This window comes from Antechinus flavipes, chromosome 3 (genome assembly GCF_016432865.1).
Source record: "Antechinus flavipes isolate AdamAnt ecotype Samford, QLD, Australia chromosome 3, AdamAnt_v2, whole genome shotgun sequence".
Taxonomy (NCBI): Eukaryota; Metazoa; Chordata; class Mammalia; order Dasyuromorphia; family Dasyuridae; genus Antechinus; species Antechinus flavipes.
In genome coordinates this window covers 319,850,928-319,871,639 of record NC_067400.1, presented here as the reverse complement: position 1 = coordinate 319,871,639, position 20,712 = coordinate 319,850,928, and the positions used below count along the sequence as shown (strand labels likewise).

The 20,712-nt window shown below is 40.4% G+C and overlaps 1 protein-coding gene across 2 annotated transcripts in view; it reads right to left on the bottom strand.

Moving 5' to 3' along the window:
* The window catches only part of KALRN (kalirin RhoGEF kinase), a 927,260-nt gene extending 907,201 nt beyond the window's left edge, over positions 1-20,059 (bottom strand). For both annotated transcript variants that reach the window (XM_051985449.1, XM_051985462.1), the window contains exon 1: positions 19,549-20,059. In XM_051985449.1, coding sequence (XP_051841409.1) covers positions 19,549-19,621 — 73 coding nt within the window. In that variant the 5' untranslated portion in view covers positions 19,622-20,059. The remainder of the gene's footprint in view (positions 1-19,548) is intronic.
* Positions 20,060-20,712: the final 653 nt, after the last annotated feature.

Genomic DNA, 20,712 nt, shown 5'->3' with positions numbered 1-20,712 from the left:
TCTCAGAGTTTCTGCTACCTTTTAAATTAAGAGGACAACAGTCAAGAGAGATGGAAATGGGGCTCCCAGCTGATATCTAAACTTCCCACTTGGAACTGAAGTAGAATTCTGACAACTTCACTCACTCCTTTTTACACACACACACACACACACACACACACACACACACACACACACACACACATCCTTCTGACAACATGTTACTCTTTTATAATACTTTTGTCCTCTTCTTTTATCCTGTTAGTTTTATTTTTTAAAAATCTTTATCTTTATAAAAGCTGACACATGGTGTGATTTTCCCAGGGCTTCATGTCCCTTTAGGGATGGTTTTGGGGAGATGACTGCTGCACTTTTGGGCAATGGGGGAAATCTAGCTTCAGACCAAACCTTAGCCCTGGATAATCTATATGGAAAATAATTTACCTACATGACCAAAAGTCAACTTACTTCCAGGCACATGTTCTGAATAGTCCCAAAAAACTGGGCTTATGAGTAATGATTGGAGCAAAGATCTTCCAGACCAATCATTTTCCTTTGTTCCACATATGTCTTTCATATTCTAAGTCCACAGCTCCACGCACACAAATCTTTCAGCCTCCAATGATCCAGGTTACCCAAGAGGAAGAGCAACCATCCCTCAAACTTGTTAAAAATCCAGAGAAGTTGAGTCTTTAGGAAAGTAGAAGGGTCTATCCACCTGATCCTCTTTTGGAAAGGTTTCATCCTCTGTATGAACTTTACATTTGACCAAAAACCTAGATAATTTCCCTTTTTTGCATATGTAAAACACTTTCCCTAACAAAAGAAAAAAATTAATTTGACACTAAACTGTCAATCCCAGTGAAATATTTACTCAGACTGAGTCAGGCAAGGCAGATCCTAATAGGAGCACTTGTGGGAGTTGGGAAAAATTTTAATTTAACAAAAAATGATATTATAACAGAAGCATAGCACAATGGGAGAGACACTCATATTCATAGATACATCTTCATAAATGAACACAATCACACAAGCCAACACACACAACCATGTGTATACATGTACACAAAGTTCATAAACATATGAAGATACATGGAAGTGTACACATTTATCAATTATGGAAGAAAAACAAACCGATAAAATAAAGCTTAAAACTACTGTAAGACCTCTGGGACACACCAGTATTTTGAAAATACTAGATGCTAGCTTCTTTTTGGTTACAAGCCTTCAAAAATGTTTTAAAGCATTGGACATTTGGAAAGATATGGCAAGCCCCTTAGCAGAGGTTTGCCACAGTTTGTAAAATATTTAAAGTTTACTAGCTTTCATAAAGAGACTGAATTTAATGACCTTTGGCTCTTATAGTTATTATTTAGTCACATCAGGACAGCACTTTACAATCCTAAGCATCTTCCTGATCATTATATCCCCTTATTCTGATCAACTTCCTTCTCTTTATTTCCCTTGAATCCTTCTCTGTCCTGTTGTGACCCTGTCAATAACAGAGTGGTAAGAGAAGATCATATTTTCTATCAGCTCCAACTATTTGCATCATTAGCATCACCCTTATTAGCATTATCAGAAGCCATGTGGCCTCATGGATGGATCACAAACCCCAAAGTCAGAAAGAGACAGATTCAGATACACCACCTGCCAGATACTGCTTTGTGATCCTAGACAGCTCAAATCAACCCTCATTTCTTTGGGCAGTTCTTTAAGACTTAAGAGTAAAAGACTCAACACAACACTTGGAATGTAGAAATATTTATTCTCTTCCCCCATAAGTCATAGGACTCCATAGAGGTTTCCATTTGAGGAATTCCTTACACCAAGACAATCATAGCTCCAGAATAAATAATAATTTACACATTTGTAGCAGCTTAAAGTGTGAAAAAGAAAAAGAACTCTGAATAACTTATCTCCTTTGATTCTGACAAAAACCCTTATGATATCAGTACTGCTATTACCATTTTACAGATGAAGAAACTCAAGCTCAGGATGGTTGAATGATTTGCCTAAATTAACAAATTCTGTAATCTGCATTGTAGTTATTCAGTTGTTTCAGTCATATCTGACTTTTTGTGACCCCATATGGGGTTTTCTTGAAAAGATATTAATTTGCCATTTCCTTCTTCAGCTCATTTTACAGATAAGGAAATTGAAGCAAATAGGAGTAAGTGACTTGCCCAGGGTCACACAGCTAGTAGGTGTCTGAGACCACATTTGAACTCAGGTCTTCCTGACTCCAGTCTATTTACTGGACACTGTGCCACTTTGCCACTATAGACATTGTACACATCATGGGTCTAAGTTTGCAAACTGGCATTCAAACCCAAAAGAAGCAGTTGGAAGGTAGTAGGGAAAACCCTAAAATTGGAGTCAGGAATCTATTCATTTCTAGTCCTATGTAAACATGGTTCATCTTAATAAACAATATTATTCAATCTACCCTTTTTTACTTATGAATAAAATATGTTTTCACCACTATAACAATCAGAAGGAGATAGAAATTAAATTGATTGTGGTGATCATTTTCAAATGCCCAAAGCAAATCAAGTATATTTTTTCTTTTAATTAGATTTTGACCATACTTATTTGACTTCTGAAAAAATAATAACTGTCTAGGTCTCATTTTAATCAATTAATCAAGGTCATTTTTATTAATCTAGGATTATTTGATAACTGTGTATTACATCCATTAGTTATCTGACAAGTTACAGATTTCCTCAAGGCAAAAGAAATAACTAGATTTGAATTCTGCTTCATTATCTATTTGACCAAGGGTTGTGCCAAGTTACCTCTGTGACTCTCCACATCACTAGCTGTAAGATGGGAGACTTGGATGAGATGTTCTGGGAAGTCCCTTCCAATCAGAATGTTCCATAAGATCCTATGAGCAACATGCTCAAGGTTCTTTCCATATAACATGCTATAATTGTTAATGAAGCCACTTGCAAAAGAAAGGGATAGGGGCCTGCAACATGTAGAAGAAGAAAAAAGAAAATAAAAGTGAGATAGCAATTTAGTCACCCAAGTAACCATCATGTCAGGAGGAAATATCATAGAGTCAGGAACAGACTTGTATAAATCTCAGGATAAAGTGTCTTAGTTGCTTTTTGATATTCTTCCATTTAGCATTTCAAATTTAGAAAGAAGAATTAAATGAAAGCTGAGAATTTCTTCTTATTTTGGGGAGAGCAATAATAACACATATGTGTATATCTGTATACACATACATATTTATTTTTTGAGGTTGGAAAGTATATATGTTACTTAATAATCCTAATAACTCTATAAGGTAGATGCTATCACTATACCCATTTTATAGATAAGGAAAATGAGACTGTAAAAAGTTACGTAATTTGCCCAGAGTCACACAGCTAGTTACTGTGTAAGACAGAATTTGAACCTGGCTCTTCCTGATTCTAAATCCAGTGCTCTAATTGCCACACAATTATACATCTAATTACTTAAGTTTCCAGACCTCATACAATGTTAGAACTTAAAAGGTAAGGTAAAGGACAATTTTTAAAAAGAAGTTAGTGAGAGATTTTAGGATAACTACCACAGCAAGGCTGTGCTATCTTGGAATGATAGACTGTGGAAATTGTGGAACTGTAGCACAGACTCAGAAAGCCCACATATAAGGGCTTTCCCACCTTCCTAAAGCCAAAATGGTTTGAAATCTGTTATCATAAAAAGCTTATGAGATCTGAGCTCTTTCCTTGAGAAATGTTGAGTCCTGTGAAGAGGACTCTCACAAGAGGGTCCCAACTACCATCCCTGAAGGACTGGGCCCCCACTCCAGCATCCCCTGAAATAAATGGTCCCCAATGAGCCCTTAGGTAATTTAAAAGATATGCCCCAGTCTTGACACCAACAATAAAAAACTGACCTCTGAACAAGGTAACTCTCTACCCCCAAGAGAGTTTGAGCTGACTTCCACAAGACTACAGGCCTTTGACAAATAGCGTACTCTGCCTATGACAATGGGCTAACTGGGGAGGCCTGGGTTGCCAGGGACAAAAGACCTCAGAAAAAGACTTATAAGAGAAACTGCAATTCTAGAGCTATCCATGGTACTGAGATAGTCTCAGCTTGTTGCCTCTGATCAATCTGCCTCTATCCTGCCTGGCTCACCTCTTACCTGTTTGCTTCTGTTGAGCTTAAATTTCACTGGCTGTGCCTGTCTGACTTTTCCCAATTTCTCCTACCTTGGATGTTTCTGGCTCTATTCTGGTAGAAATATCCAATGACTAAGCAAATAGTTCCTTTCCAAGTCCACTCTGCCTTGGTGGCTAAAGTTTCCCATTCATTCTTGAGCAGGACTTCCTAACCTTTTCTCACTTACAACTCCTTTTTTGGCAAAGAATTCCTTACATGATCCCAGGGACATAGGTATGTAAAATAGGCATACAAATCAAACATAATGATAATAAATTATAAATGATTTATCATTTATCATTATATATTATTATATGTTATGATTTATCATTAAATCATGACATATTTTGTGATCCCTATGTTAAATGACAAAATTCCACATGCATGCTTATTCTCCATTGAATACTGTTACAATCCTGATTTAAGTTTGGGTTTTGTATTTCTCTATTCTTGCTTTAAATTGTTTTTTTAATCAAGAAATATTTATTGATATCTATAAAAATGCAGTATTTACAAGGAATTTGTAAGTTACTTACAGTTTATTTTATGTGGGAAAAGTAAAATTGCCAATGAAGTAGGATACTACTAGAATCAAAGATTGTGATGTAGTAGAAAGAGTAGATTAAAAATCAGAAGAAATGGATTCAAATAATTATTTTGCTATTACTGTGTGTCTTTAGACAAGTCATGTCATGTCTCTGGGCCTCATTTTACATCAGATCTCTTCAAACTCTAAATCCTATGATCCTAAGCAAAGATTAAAGGGAACTTGTAAGACAAGTTTTAACTACCTAATAAAGAAACAGCAGCACATGGAGTCTATGACTCAGTTTAGAGGACCCTCCAAAAGTGCTAGCCCAATCCTTTAGAAGCTATTGATAAAGTGACACAACTCTTCAGTTCATTAGAATGTCAGAGACTGAAGTTTATGTCTTTTAAATTATATCTACCACCATTTTAGAGATGAAAAAAATGGAGAGCCGGAGGGATAAAGGAACCCAACTAAGGTAGGAAGCAATATCAAAATCCAAACCTAAGTCTTCTGATTCCAATCCCATTGATCTTTAATTGTTCTTAATTCTTTTGGTGAATTAAAGATAGACCCTAATAATCACATCATTCCATATAGCCCCTAATAATCACACCATTCCATATAGATATGTATTTGCATGTATATAGATGGAATCTCATTGAAAGAAAAAACAGAAAACCCCATTTCTGAATATTTCTCTTTTTTTAAAAAATAAATCACTATAGGATAAAAGTCAACTACCTTAAGCAAGTGGCTGAGCTACAAAACTTTATACACATTTCTTTTTTTAAGCCAAGGGCATGTATCATGAAGTATTCACTCAATCTCTAGAGCTGTCATTTCCAAACCAGACATGAAAAAAATGTGCCCTTCTCAAGCATACCAGTAACTTTGGGATTTCTACCCAAGCTCCTTATCAATCACACACTAAACAGATGGAAGACTCGGGAGAAAAATTGATATCAATTTCTTGCAAAAATGCACTGTCTTTTACTCTTTTAATGACATTTGCTATCACTGACTCCTACTATGCCAGCTGGGCACATAAAGGCAAGTATTTTCCCACTTTTATAGATAGGAAAAGAAATCTCTCATGTCCAAAAAATGAGAGGTTAGATGACTTTCCAAGCTACAGAACTAATTAATAGTAAATGAGACTTGAAACTAAGTCTTTTCATTCAACCATGACTGCTTTCAAACTAATGACACCAAGACCTTGACTCTGGAGTCATAAATGACTCCTTGTTGCTAACAGTACAGCTCTTAGGCATACCCCTTAACCTTTGGGGGACAAGATTGCCCCATCTGTAAGACATAGGATTTGTACTCCAAAACTTTTAAAGTACTTCCTAGATATGACATTTATGATTCTGTATACAATTTTCCATTCACCAAGCCCTCTAATTTCTGTGTTGAAATGTTATTATATTAAATTCTATATTATACTATTATATTAGTATGTTATTATATTAAATTACATTTTTGTTAAAACATTATTATTCAACTCTACAAAACATACAGTGATCATGTGGCCCTTTTGGCTAATAATGGTCATTCAAAACATGACTTCCAGTCATACACCTGGGAGGGCCATATTGTAATACAGTATTAAAAAATCAATAAAATTATAAGTCCAATAATGGTTTAAATGTCACTACCAAAAAATCCTCTCAATACTGTATGGAAAATCCAGAAGAGAGGAATTGGCTGTCCTCCATCTCTTGAGAATGGAAGCGGAAAGCAAACAGGCTGAAACTATAATGAGATGAATTTAGTTTAGACATAAGAAAAACCAGAGCTATTAAGTGACCAAAAAGAGGAAGCAGAATTTCCTTGCCTAAAGATTTTCATAAATGTTAAGTGAACTCAGTTATCCATGATGGATTCACCTGTGCTCTTGAGTCTATTGCTTCTTAACTCATGAAGCACCTTGTCCTCAGGTTTGTATGCTTCCTCTCTCTCCCTTTCCCTTGGTTCCTTCCACCCTCCCCTTTTAAATATGTATATTTCTCTTTTTCTAGAAAAAAAATCACATAATCTTGAAGCTCCCTCTAACCTCCTTTCTATTTCTCTTTTTTTTTGGACATCAAAACATTTTAAAACAAGCAGTCTACACTTGCAACTTCTTCACCCATACTCTACCCTAATACCTTAGATTGTTTTCAACCCTTGGATAGAACTGCTCTTTCCAAAATCATTTATTTCAGTTCTCATGAAGAAAAACTAATTAAGTATCAGTGGTTGGGATCATGAGAAAATGAATTCATAAAATATTATTTTAATATCTCATTTCACATTCTTCTTGTGCTTTAGAAACTAAGCCTATCTGTATATCAGCTGCATCCACACAAAATGAATGGTCTTGTATCTCAATTCCCCAATGAGGAAAGAGAGGGAAGAGAGAGAAAAAAAGAGACAGAGACAGAGACAGAGAGAGACAGAGAAAGATACAGAGACAGATACAGAGACAGACAGACAGAGAAAGGGAGAAGGGAGGGAGAGAAGGAAAAAATATGGAGAGAGGGGAAAGAGACAGAGGAAGGAAGGAGAGAGAGGGAGGGGGAGAGACAGAAACAGATAAACAGATAAACAGAAACAGAAAGATAGAGAGAAATCTTCTAATGTATTTTGATGTCTCTCTTTAGATCCTCACAATCAATGCTAAGGAATACTGCAAATCTTCTTAAAGACATTCTTCCCTTCATCCTTACCTCTCCCTTGCTTAAGAGTAGACAGTCACAGTTGCCAATCTCTGGGGATCCCCTTTCCTCCCTTCTTCCCCCCTCTCAACACCATTTGTCACATCCAATTAGCCATCTGCCAGGCTCTGAGGCCTCCCTCTAGGCCCACTGTCCAGCTGCCAACTCCCACTCCCCCAGACCCTCTAATAGACACCCATTGTCCCTGAGCTTGGGGGCAAGAATAACATGGAGCTGGGACTTGGGCCAACACACCCTAGTTCTTCCTGTCATTTTCTGGGGCAGGCCTGCCAAGAGCCTAAAAAAGGATGTCCTATTGCTACCCCATCCCCCAAAATGTACAATATTAAAAAGCCCTACCTTTCCTCTTCTGTAAAATGAGTGATTTGGATTAGGTGGGTCCCTGAGGTTGTTTCTATGTCTACCAATCAATGTTTCAAAGACTCTGCCCGGATTGAGATAGACAAATTTACAAGACACTATACTTAAGAGGGTAAGCCCAGGCAGGAATCTGATAGTTTTTATCGAAAAAGAGGTGCTCTGTTCTTCTTCCCAGGTTGAGTTTCATGAATTCACTCATCAGGGATATCTGGGGCCCCAGTCTCCAAGGAATTTCCCAGAGCAAAAATGAACTTTGTCATGAACTTTGTCTCTCAGGAATTTCTATTAGTTTATACACTCCAGCTTTCCTCACCTTTCTATGAAATTGAGTTTGCTTGTGAGACAGAGAAATGGCAGCTATATAGGACCTTGAAAGAGGGGACACACCAAGACATACATTTTACTTTTAAAATGTAAATGAATTAGAAATGAGTATTTTTGAACTGTGGTCCAAATAAATATAAATATAGATATTAAAAATTATGTGAACATGCATATATATAATGTACTATTATGTAGTATTAACACTGATGTATTATATGATATATATTATATTGATGTAATATTAGCATGTTATGATATATCTTTTTAATAAGATTTGTAACTTTATTGATCCAAGGATCACTCAGTGAAGAAACTTCCTTTCCAAATTTTAATAAGCTTCTCCACAATGTCTAATCTTAAAGAGTTCCCAGACCAAGCAACTGAAATTGGTTTGTCAAGAGTACTAAAAGACTAAAGCAATAGAGTCACACAACTAGTATTTGTCAAAGGCAGGAGTTGAACCTACATCTAACGAACCTAAACTCTTTATATAATATGTCAGAACTTATCTTAGTGTCATGGTCCCCTTTGGCAGTCTGGCAAAGACTATCTACCCTTTCTCAAAATCATGTTTCTAAATGCATAAAGCAAAATATATAATATTACAAAGGAAGCCAATGCTTTAAAAAATGTTTAAAGTCATAAATCTCAGATTAAGAATCCACAACTGCTGAAATGAAACTCTTAGAGGGGCATTGTCATGGCATCAAATCAATTAAACATCAGATCCATTAAATGCATAGTGCATTAAAGGAGACAGAAAAATAAAAAATAGCATAAATCTTACCCTTAAAGAACTTATAATCCATTAAGGTGATAAGACAAGTCCACCACTAACTATTGTACAAATTCAAATGTGATTAGTGCATAGGAGTCAACCAGGGGAAAATGAATGGAAGAGGAAGAGCATTTCTAGCTTGTGTCATCAGGTGCAAGTCCTGCCTACCAAACTCTATCCCCAATCTCTCTCTTCCTTATCGTTTCCCTGATACATCCACTCCACCATTCTTCCAACACTCAAACAGTAACTGAGTATCTGAGTATCTGGGATGTCAATGTTGCCAAGCCTTTTCACTTGAACTGTGAGATTTTATCAAATCAAAAGCCTGAAATAAATTTTCCCTTAGGCCTTGAGCTTCCTTTCTGCCCTGCAGGCATGATGTTCCTCCACTTCAGAGACTACTCTGTGGCTTTGGGCTATGGATATTTCCAAGATCCAGAGTCTGTTTCTTTCCCCTCCTCTGTTCCTGACCCTAACCATATCAGTCCCCACCATGGCCAAAATGTACCATCATTCCCCTTCAAATCAGAAAAGGAGCTCATCAATCATCAAAAAAGAACTATAACTAAAGTGAGATAACCAAATCATTGTTCCAAGCATCCACATCAGAGAAAAAGATTGATTAACTTTCTCTCCACTGTGGTCCAAAAGACTGCCATCTTTATATTTTCTGCCTCATGGTCCTCCTCTGTTTCTTACTCTGCCACTGCATAACCAAATTTGTCACAACTGTCAGAACTTCTAATTACAGCTCCGAAACAGAACAATCCTTCTTAATTTACATTTAAGTTACATTAGTCTTGAGTTCTCAGGTCCTCCCTCTTCCTTAAATCTTTCCATGAATCAATGAGTTGAAAACTTTCTCTCTATATTTACATTTTCCTGAAGCATCTTGTCCTATGACCTCCTTTGCTCTCTCATCTGACCAACCTGATATAATATTTATTCATGAACCTGTCATAGCATTTTTCTCCTGCCAGCTGAATACAAGCTTTTTGAGAAAAGGATTTTTGATAATAATTTTTAAAATCTTTATTTCTTTTGGATGTAGTACAATACCCTGTACACATTTCAATACTTCAAGTATCTATGATTCTATTAGTAAGAGTATCCCCTCCATGGCCCCAGATTAGATTGCTACTCTTCTATAATGTCTTGGATCACAGGTTCTTAACATGGATTCAGGAACTTGATCTTTATCAAGACAGAGATAGAGACTAAGAGAGAGATACATAAATATATTTGTACATATACATGTGTATACATATAACAAACATAGTCTATATTTAAATATATAATATACAATATACATATATGTATATAATGTACCTATAATATATAGATATGATGCCTATTATTACAGTTGAAAATAATTGATTTCCTTTGTAATCATAACTATTTTACTCTATGCCTTTAACAGTATTATTCTGAGAAGTCTGTCTCTAGACTTCACCAGATTGTCAAAGAGGTGCGTTGTAACAAAACAAAATACACACAAAAAAAGTTAAGAAGATCCTTCTTTGAGAGTCATTTCTATGGAAAAATCCATTCCCCTGGAACTAACTTAGCAATAAAGCAATTTAGATAAGTTGTACTTAGGTGATCAATATGAAATCCATCACCACCCATACCTAAAGCAGTTCCAGGTTGTCAGGACCAATGTGCTAGGACTTACATATCAATGGGAAAGTTTGTGGCATACCATAATAAAGCACTAGGGCTTTAGCCCTTAGCCTAGTAGGTAGTTAATACGTTAAATGATTTGAATTGGATGAGGAAACTGAGGTCCAAAGAGATAAGTTAGTTGATCAAGCCAGACTTTATGACTCCTACTCCTCAAACTTTATTCCTCCCTTTTATATGTCTTCCAAGTTGAGTGGTTTGCCAGTCCAATTCCAGTTTCATTACCCAGGATCATTCAACTAGAAATAGGTCCCAGAGGCCCATATCACAGCCACAAAAGAGACTTTCCCTCTCAATCCTTTTGCCTACCATTCCTACAGCCTGTCCCATGAAGAAGCCACAGCCATCAAAACTCAGAGATTCTTTGAGGGGTTTGTCACATAGCAATCTGATGAGAAAGTACCATTCTCCAATTCATTTCTGCTAACATTTATGAAGGAACTACAATTTATGACTTGAAAGACTGCAAGTAGATCTCAGAGTCAGGAAGCTGTAAGGAATCATCCCATCTCTGGCCCATTCTGTCTGTGGGATTATGGGAAAGCCACTTATCCTCCAAGGGCCTTATGCATATTCTCTAAATTAGAGTGAACTGCTGATTGGAATCAATGGAAGGAGCTTCTATACCAAGAGTTTGCTATACTGATTGAATCACAGATGTGAAGAAACAAGGCAGTTCAAAGAACTACTATAGTCTTGGAAAGAGTTCTCTAGTTTAGTAAAAATCTGCCTACATAAATCACATAAGCAAAGGAGGCTGATGTGATTGTTTTTACAGTAGTAGGTGAAGAATGTGATTTTGGCTAACTTGCTTCTTAGATAACAGTTGAACCTAAACCCCCAAATTGTAATAAATAATAAAAAGAGTAAACTTCGCAGTTAAATAGTATTGTTCTTCTAAGAATCCCAGAAAACTGATAGGGACTGGGGGAAGAGAGGACAATAAGAACGCTATACATCATACTTTTTATAAATAGTATTTCATTGGATCCTCACCAAACTCTTTGAGGCAGGTGCTATTGTTTTCCCCACTTTACAGTTGAGGAAACTGAGGCATTTAGAGATTAAGTGACTTTCCCTGATCACACAGCTAGTAAGTATCTGAGGCTGGATTTGAACTTGGATCTGTTCTGATTCCAGACTCAGTGTTCTACCCACTGTACCATCTACTCGCCTGGAGATGAATGAAGCTTTATCTTTCAGGGTAAAATAAGTAATATATGTTCCAGGACCCCAGAACACAAAACAGCGTTCAACCAATCAATCAATAAGTATTTATTAAATGTTTGCTTTGTGCCAGATACTCTGCTAATCACATGGGAATACAAAGGCAAAAATAAAACCATCTCTGACTTCAAGGTCCTATATTCTACTGTGTTAAAGTGTTCAGACCATGAATATTCTCTACTTCTTCAGAAGAAAACAAATTATACTAATTGCCCGGGCATTTATATCACCTATTTGCCCTCCGAAAAAATCCTCCTGAAGTTCTGTGGAGCAGAAGAAGGGCAAAGAACAGCAGACCATAGATCTGCCACAAACTATTGGTAACTTTGAGCCACCTCACTTGACTTCCTGGACATCACCATCTGGAAAGTGACAGGGCTGGACTACATGACTACTAAAGAGTCATCTTCTTCATTCCCTGGGCAGTTATCACCGAAAGGAGTGGCAGCCCTAAAGCTTTTTAACTGGCCTCCAGATACTTTGTACTGAGACCTTGGGGGCAGGAGGGGAAGGGACAAAGAGACCCCTCTTCCCTTCCCACTTCCCATTAATAGGCTGTTAGTGACTATAGTCACTACTTTTCTCTACAATGCAAGAACCCTGTCTACAATCCTTCACTCTTTGAATCTCCCAAATAAATTCTACCATCCTCCCAGCTGAAACTCTGTTCCTTTACTCCTTGGCAGACAGAGGATTTCAAGCATTTGTATTGATCCATCAGCCTTGTGACTGTCAATCACTTCCAAGTTGCTTAGCTGCCAGTCATTCATATACAAAAGCATGGCAGAAGGAGACTGAATGGCAACAGACAGAAAAAGGAAAAAGGAGATGATTCATCACACCCACTTTTGGCAGGACAGAAAGTGTAGGCTCCATCCCTACCATACAGGGTAGACTCTTCCACAGCTCAATGACCCATCATCCACTTGGAGGAGAAGGACCCATCTGAAATTTTATACTTTTTTCTGGGGAGAGAGTAGCATTTTGGGGACAGTCCTGTGTAGGACACCTCATTTTGCCCCTCCCCTATCCTATCTGATGCTCTGCATGTATTATATACTTAATGAATATCATTGGCTGATGCTGTTAAAGAAGAGGGCCTAACCTAAGGCTTTCTTAAAGCCTATTCTATATCCCAGGGACCACACAAAGAAGGAAGAAAGAGGAAGGAAATAAGAATCTTATTAAGCACATACTATGTGTCAGGAAGTATGCTAAATGCTTTACAAATTTTATCTCATTTGATCTCATTTGATCCTTGCAACCCTGGCATAGTAGGCACAATCCCCACGTTAGAGTTGAGGCTTGTTGAGTGTCCTTCTTTCTTGAAGAGAATCATGACATCAGGGAGGTGATGCCATGGTATGCAAGTAAATTAGATTTAAGTAAGGAAGGAGGCTGTGCAAGGTCACCTGCCTCACTTCCTCCTCCAAAACTTTCTGAATCTAGTGGCCAGGTAGAGATTAAGATGATGGAGATAGCCCTAGAAACTGAAAAGACAGAAGTTTGAGGCAAATTTTGAACTTCCTGATTTCAATTCCAAGACTTTACCCACTGCACGGTCTTACATTCATCTAAGTTCCAACCTAGTATCACAGAGAATGATGTCAGGGGACTCCCTTTTACTTTTTCAAGAAATAATGAGAGTGCAAAGGCATCCAAAACCTGTGTTCATCAGTATTTTGAGGGCTTAGCGCTGAAATTTTCTCCACTAGTACAGATTCACAACTTTGTCTGTAACTTCTAGTCTTAGCTGTAGTTGTCTAGAACACTTACTCATTGTCATACATGTAGTATATATCACAGATAGGGACTGAACCCAGATCTCCATGAGTCTGAAGTTGACCTTCTATTCATCAGCTATGCTGTCTCTCCCCTCTCACAAGAGGTTTTCAGACAAAAACTAGATGACCACTTGTTAAGTTTGAGAGGCAGCATGGGGTAGTGGATAGAGAGCTGGATTTGAAGTCAGGGCTCAAATGCCTCCTCAGACACTTACTAGCCATGCAACCCTGAGCAAAATTTTTAACCTCTTTGCCTTGGTTTCCTCATCTGAAAAAATGAGCACAAGTGGATAGATTACTCCAAGGTCCCTTTCAGCTCTAAATCTCTGGGCTTATGTTGAAAGGGGGATCCTTGCTCAGATGTATGTTGAATTAGATGGTCTTCTCCTAGTAATATTCTGAGATGTAGCCAGGCAAGTACTAGTCCTTCCTTCAGCCTAAAACATCACATTTGATCTTAGCCTATACTCTCATCCCAAACAATCAACATCCCAGAAAGTTATCCAATTTTTGCTTGAATATTTGTTCATTCACAGAATTGCAGATCCTAAGAACCAAAGGAACTCTGAATAGCCATTTAATATATTCTTCTGCCTTCAGCTTGGGTCTTTATCTGTCTTGATGTATTTTTAATATGTAGGAACCAAGGAACTCTTTTGTGGCCCTAATCTGTATTTCTCATGTTGTAGCCCCAACCCATGTTGTCCCCTTCTAAAGCCAAGTCACCACCCTCTGAACAACTACATCCCTTATTCCCTACAGTTCTATTTGCAAAGGACTGAAAGCAAAGGGGTAATAACAGCTATTCCTTTTCAATCTTAGTGATTTCAAAATAATGATATCTTAGAGTTGGATGGTAATTAACAGTTTATAAAGCATTTATGTATCTGTTCTCTCACTTGAGTCTCATACCAGTTCTGTGAGATAAGCAAGGACACTTGTCATTATCTTCATTTATTTTTACAGGTATCAAAACTAGCATTCTTGGAGGTTAAGAGACTTTCCTGAGAACACAAATAGTAAACAGTGAGATAAGATTCAAATCTAAGCTTTCTGACACTAAGCTCAGTGCCCTTTCTTACATAGCTTGCCTTTCCACCTAGCCTCGTTAACAATTACAAGGGTACAAATGACTAATTCGGGCTTTATGAAATATCTTTCCTAATAACTGCCTTAAAGATGCTTAGTCCAAGTACCAGTATCCTCATTTCACAGAAAGGTAAACTAAGGCTTAGAGAAGTTCAACCAGAATTCTCTCAAAGAACCACCGCAAGAAAGAATCAGAGGTAGGCTTCACACTCACAAATATTTGAAATCTCAAGGCCTTTTTGTGTAATACTCCTGAGGCTTCTTCCCTAAAGTATATAACCTAACCCCAAACTTTCCTTCTGCCTACTGGATGTTCAAGGATGGAAAACAGGAACAGGTGAAAACACTTCATTCAGAATTTCAAAAGTGTAAATTTTGAAAAATGAAAAATAAATATCAAAAAGGATCCCTTTCAAAGCAGCAAGGTGATGCAGCACACAGCAGGGGAGTCCTGGCTTCAGGAGGACCTGAATTCAAATCCAGCTTCAGACACTTACTAGCTCTGTGACCCTGGACAAATCATTTAACCCAGATTTTTTTTTTAAAGATTCCCATTCCTTGTTGACAAACAAAGCTGGGGAGGAGTTTTATTTCTTCCATGTCATCTCCTCCCTCCCAATATTTGAATGGTGTTTACTTATTGCTCAGAGTTACATACCTCACTCATTTCTGTTGTTATTCTGGGATCTCCTTTTCTGTGACAAAAACACGACTCACTGCTGCTTCATCTACCCTGACCAGTGTTGTCCCCTGGTAGGAGGAGGGTGAGGAGTGATAATGGGAATTCAATTTAACAAGTATTTCTTGAGCAGCTGGCATCAGCTAAGCATGAGAGGGTTATAAAAACACAGTCTCTGCCCTCGAGGAGCTTAGGATACCATTGAAGAGATGAGAAACACCTACTTGAAAAGGGAAAATAACAGCACAAAAAAAGACTAAAGATAGTTCTTTCTTTGCCCTCCTCCTGCCTCTCTGATAATTCCTTCTCTGCATCCTGTGACCGTACCTTGTCCTCTTTCTACTACTTAACTGTGTATCTCCTCTCTCCCCCATTCCCATTGATAGGGCCTCTGCTTCCTTTCTAATCACTTTATCCTGGCTTTATCACTTTATTTTTCCCTATTATATATTTAATTACTATTTACATATGGGTTTTTATAGGCTAAAAATCTTGTCATATTTATTTCGTAACCCCTATTAGATGGCTGCCTCTCCATCAAAAAAATGCCTATTATTTGTTTTCCCCTCTTGCCCATCCCCACTGATAAAAGAAAACTATTCTGATCCCCTTCCCTTGAACCAGAAACTAATTACATGCAGAAAAATGCTCTGAGATCCATTCATTTTAACAAGGCCATGGGCTAAGATGGTTGGGTTAGGATGGGAATTGATAAAGAATGCTGAAAGTGGATCTAGCACCTAGGAGCAGTGGAGCATACTCATTAAAATGGGAAGAAAGTGGTGGAAGGAGAACTCAAATAATAGGGCTGTAGAATAAATAAGTTGCCCACTCAAAATAAGAGATGGATCAGCCTGAGCCGTGTACAGGTGGCAGCCTGTGAGTGATCGTTTAAGCACTTATCACAGGATAAGTACTCCAAGAAGTTACCCCTGTTGCTATGAATTCAAAAATATTTCGAAGTAACAAGAACAGAAACTAAACACCATGCAATTATCATGACCAACCTTGGCCTCAGAAAGGAGATAAAGATTAAATGCTTCTCCTGCTTCTTTTCAGAAGTAAAGGACTATTAGTATGCAATATCACTTCACTGATGTTCCGACTAGTTTGGCCAGACTAATTTTCTTTCTCTTGCTTTTTGTTCTTTGTCACAAGGGATGCCTCTCTGGGGAGCCAAGAGAGGAGAGAGATATTTGCAAATGAAGGTGATGTAAAATCAAAAGATATCAATAAAAATTTTAATTCATTAAAAGAACTTTTGAGGATTTTTTTGATCTGTCATTTGGAAACAACTTAAAACAGACCTGTTGTATGAGGTGAGGTACAAAGTGCCTCAAGCTCATTGGATCATAGACTTTGAGCACAGGAAAGGACCTTAGAAGTGATCTGGTCCAACCCTATCATTTTATAGATGAGGAAACTGAATTGTTAAGTAATCTGCCCAGATATGGAGACATGGGTAAATTTTCTATGGACAAGGATGGTGATCATTTCCTATGGATCAAGATGATGACAGAACAGTTGTGAAGGGGAGGGGCATGAAACAGCCATAGTGGTTAGGTCCTAAATAAAGTCAGTGGCAGACAGAATGCACCTTCCTTAATCTCCCTCTCGAGCCAAAGTTGTTTGCCTCCTTTATGCTTTAAGTATTTGCTCCTTCCTTGATCACTTCCAACCATAAGTCAAAACCAGGTTTCCCAAAAGGGATTAAGAGGAAAAGTCCCAAAGGGACTTCACTAGACAATCTGACCCCAGCCTGCTGTTTACTGTGATCTGAGCAAGACCAATCTTAATAGGCCGTAGCCTGCACAACATGATCTGAAGAACCCCTGAAAGATGAAACATTTAACCATTATGAGCCGTTATTCCCTTTAACATGGTGTGAATGGTGTGAATTATTGTATTGGGGATTAGTACACCAATGACCCAGAGAGTTCTGAGGGAAAGCTTGCTAGGTGACTGACTAAATAAACAGGTGAGTATTAATGAGTGAAAAGAGACACAAACAAAACTGAAACACAACAACTAGAGAGTTCTATGAGCATGAGATCTCTGGATGAATCTGTTGGGGGGTGGGAATAGAGAGGAAAGGGAGAAGTCCAAAAAGAAGAGCTCAGAGATGTCAACTATCTCTCCTCATTTCACAATTTGCCTTGGATTTGAGAAAGGAAGAAGACAAGGGATCTCTGGGGAGGCACTCCAAGCAGATGAAATCTTCCCTCCCTCAAGATTCCACACAGGTCAGCTTTCCTGTTCCTTTTCAGAATTCATGCTTGCTTGGGGGATGGGAATAGTAGAATTTGAAGAGAGAGACTTCATTCTGGGGGCAGACTTAAATGAAGGAGAATCTCATCTCTTTCATCTTCCTCTGAGGATCTATCAGAATATAAGGGGGCTCCTGGCTGCTTGTGCGATTGCCCAGTCACAGAACATATGGCTGGTCACTGCCTCCAAAGTCACATGATCAAATGACAGTTCTCCCACCTCCTTCCCAAGTGATGACCTAGGGGGCAAAGCAAGGGAGTTTGGAAACAGATGTACAAGCAGAGAGTGTCCAGAGCCAAGCTGACCTCATGACCCTGCTTATCCATGTCCCCTAAGTCAAGTCTCTTGGGGGGAAAGTTAAATCCAGAGGGCTAGTATTACTTAGTAAACTCTAGTAAAATTTTCAGATGAAATGGTTCCAGATGCAGAGGAGATAAATTACTGTAAATGGAGAACCTGGTTACAGATACACAGGAGATAGAACTCCCTTAATTATCTATCTCTTTCCTCTCAAACATGCATATATATGTATATTTATATGTATATATCTATGAGATAGAAAAAAAGAAAATTATCTACAAGTGGAAGGAAGACAATGTTATAAATATATAGAAATGTGTGATGTAGAGGCCTCCAAAGGCACTGGCCCACTGACACGAGGGATGGGAACACATATATAAAGTGCACAGAGTCTATAGACACACATACATAACTATACATACTTTACTTACATACATGATATATTTGTGGAGTGTGTGTGTGTGTGTGTGTGTGTGTGTAAATGAAAGAACCTTAGGAGTGTGAGCTTCCCCTGATTTCTAAGCATCCTCTTTCCCCAGGCTACCATGGGAAAGCAAAGATTCAGTCCCCACCGCGGTGGGAGGTGGGGATGCTAACTCTGACTTCCAGGAATGAGCTGTGATTGTTACGAAATGCCCTCCACCTGCTAGTGCTAATTCTGCATTCTCATTAAAGGGGAGAAAGAGGTGAGAACAGAGGCGTGCTCCGCCCCGCTGCTCCTTGGCCCAGGCTCCCCACTGAAGTCTGAGTCTCTGGCTCCATCCAGACACCAGCTAGTGCCAGTTCTCTCCTCTTGCAAGTAGTACTGGCTATCAGTTCCCAGCAGTGAGATCGTGAGTCACGGCTCCCGGCTCGCAATCTCTGATTCTCAGCCTCCTGATTTTCAACGGTTCCCAGCTCCCGTTTTGCCTTCCCCGGCTCCTAATCTTCATCGAATTCTAGCTCCCCGCCCCTTTCTGGAAGCCCCCGGCCCCGTGCCCCCTCTCTCCCAGTATGGATCCTGCGCTTTGCTAGCCAACTGCCCTTAGTGACCGTCGCTGAAGAAGGGTAAGCAAAAGGGGATGGAGGAATGGGAAGGGGTACAGGAGGAGGTCGGAGGCGAGTTAAGATCTGTGCCTGTAGGAGCTGCACGCTACCAAGTGAGGCAACATCGCCCCATCTCCTGGCGCCTGGGAAGGCAGCTGAAGTGGACAGACCTCTAGCTCCCCACCTCTTCTCCTCCCCTTCCCTCCACCCACCCTTACACACATAGATACACACACATATATATACATACAGACACGCGCGCGCGTATGGGCTTTAATACTGAGGGGCGTGAGGGGGCAAGGGAAAAGAGAGTGAGCCCCGCATCCCGCCCACAAGCCCCCACCCGTACCAAAGCGCCAACAGTGTCTCGGACTTTGATATAACAACAGTAATCACGGTAACTATAACCCAGACAACGAGTGGTAGAGCAAGAGGGTGGGGGTTGGGGGGTAATGGGGAAACAGAAGAGGGATAGGGTTTGGAGGGGGAAGGGAAGAGACTCCCCTTTTTCGGCGCAGCTCCCCTCCTTCTCCAAACTTGTAGGCAATGCTGCCCCCCGCAAAGCAACCCAAAGCCCCAAAGGAAGGCTTCCAATCTCGCCCCCACCCCCCATCTCCCCCCTCTAGTCTTACCTGTCCGGAAAAACGCATCCACGTCCGAGTCCGCGGCTCCTCCTTCCTCCGCTGCCCCCTCCGGGGGGTTCATGACTGGGGAGGGGGCTCTGTAGGCAGCCCCCGGGAGGTGAAACGGAGGGCCGGCGTCTCGTCTCCTCCGTGGGGGCGGAGGCGAGGGCGGCGGAGACCCGGTGCCCAGAAGCTGAGGCGATCAGATCTTAAGGAATTGGGGTTCCTAGACTGGCAGAAGCGGGATGGGGGCAGCGGAGCCAGAGGAGATGATGCCCAGCTTCAAGCAGAACCTCGGGGAGGGCTGGGGGAGCCTTCTGCCGGCTCCCCCATGGTAGCCCGTCCCCTCCGCCGGGCTGCTCGCCTGCTCGCTGACTCGGGCACAGGGGTCCAAGATGCCTCAGCCTCCGGCTCTCCTTCTCCAGCAGCAGCAGCTGGTCCTCCTTCTCTCCCGTCTGCCTGTCTCTATTGTTCAGCCCTGCTCCGTTCTCTCCTCTTTATTTTTCCTCCTCCTCCCTCCCTCCCCTCCCTCTCCCTCTCTCCTCACTCTCTCTACCTCCCTCCCTCGCTCGCCTGCTCGCTCTCTAGCTCCCTCCCTCCTGCTCTGGCTGGGTCCCTCCTCCCTTCTCCCTCCTCCCTCCTCCTCCTTTCTCCCTCCTCCTTTTTCCTCCTCCTCCTCTTCCTCCTCCTCCTCCTCCTCCTGCTCCTCCTCCTACTGCTCCTCCTCCGGCTCCTGATCTTGCTCTCTCAACTCAGTGCCAACAATGCCCCGGGCTGCGAGCTGCGAGCTGCGCCCGCCAGTGCAAGGGGTCGGGACCTGCCTTGGGCCGGCTCCCTGTTGACTCCGGGAAATGCTTGCTCCTCTTTGCCCTGCCTGCCCCGAGTCCAGCCGGCCGCCGCACCGGGAGGAGCTGCAGGAGGAACGAGACAAGAGCACAGCCCCGAGCTATTGTTTGTGGCTGTGCTAGGCCAGCTTCCTGAGCCCCGCAGGAAAAGCCCTAGTGAAGGAAGCATCCGAGCGAAGGGGGGCGGGGCACGGACCAAGGGAACTAGGGGGATCCAGGACCTGGGGTGCGGGATGGGGTGGGGTGGGAGGGGGGAACTCTGCAGCGGGTAAAGGAAATGTATTCCTTCTTTTTCCTCCTACTTCTCGCTCTAGCCCAGGCCCTCAAA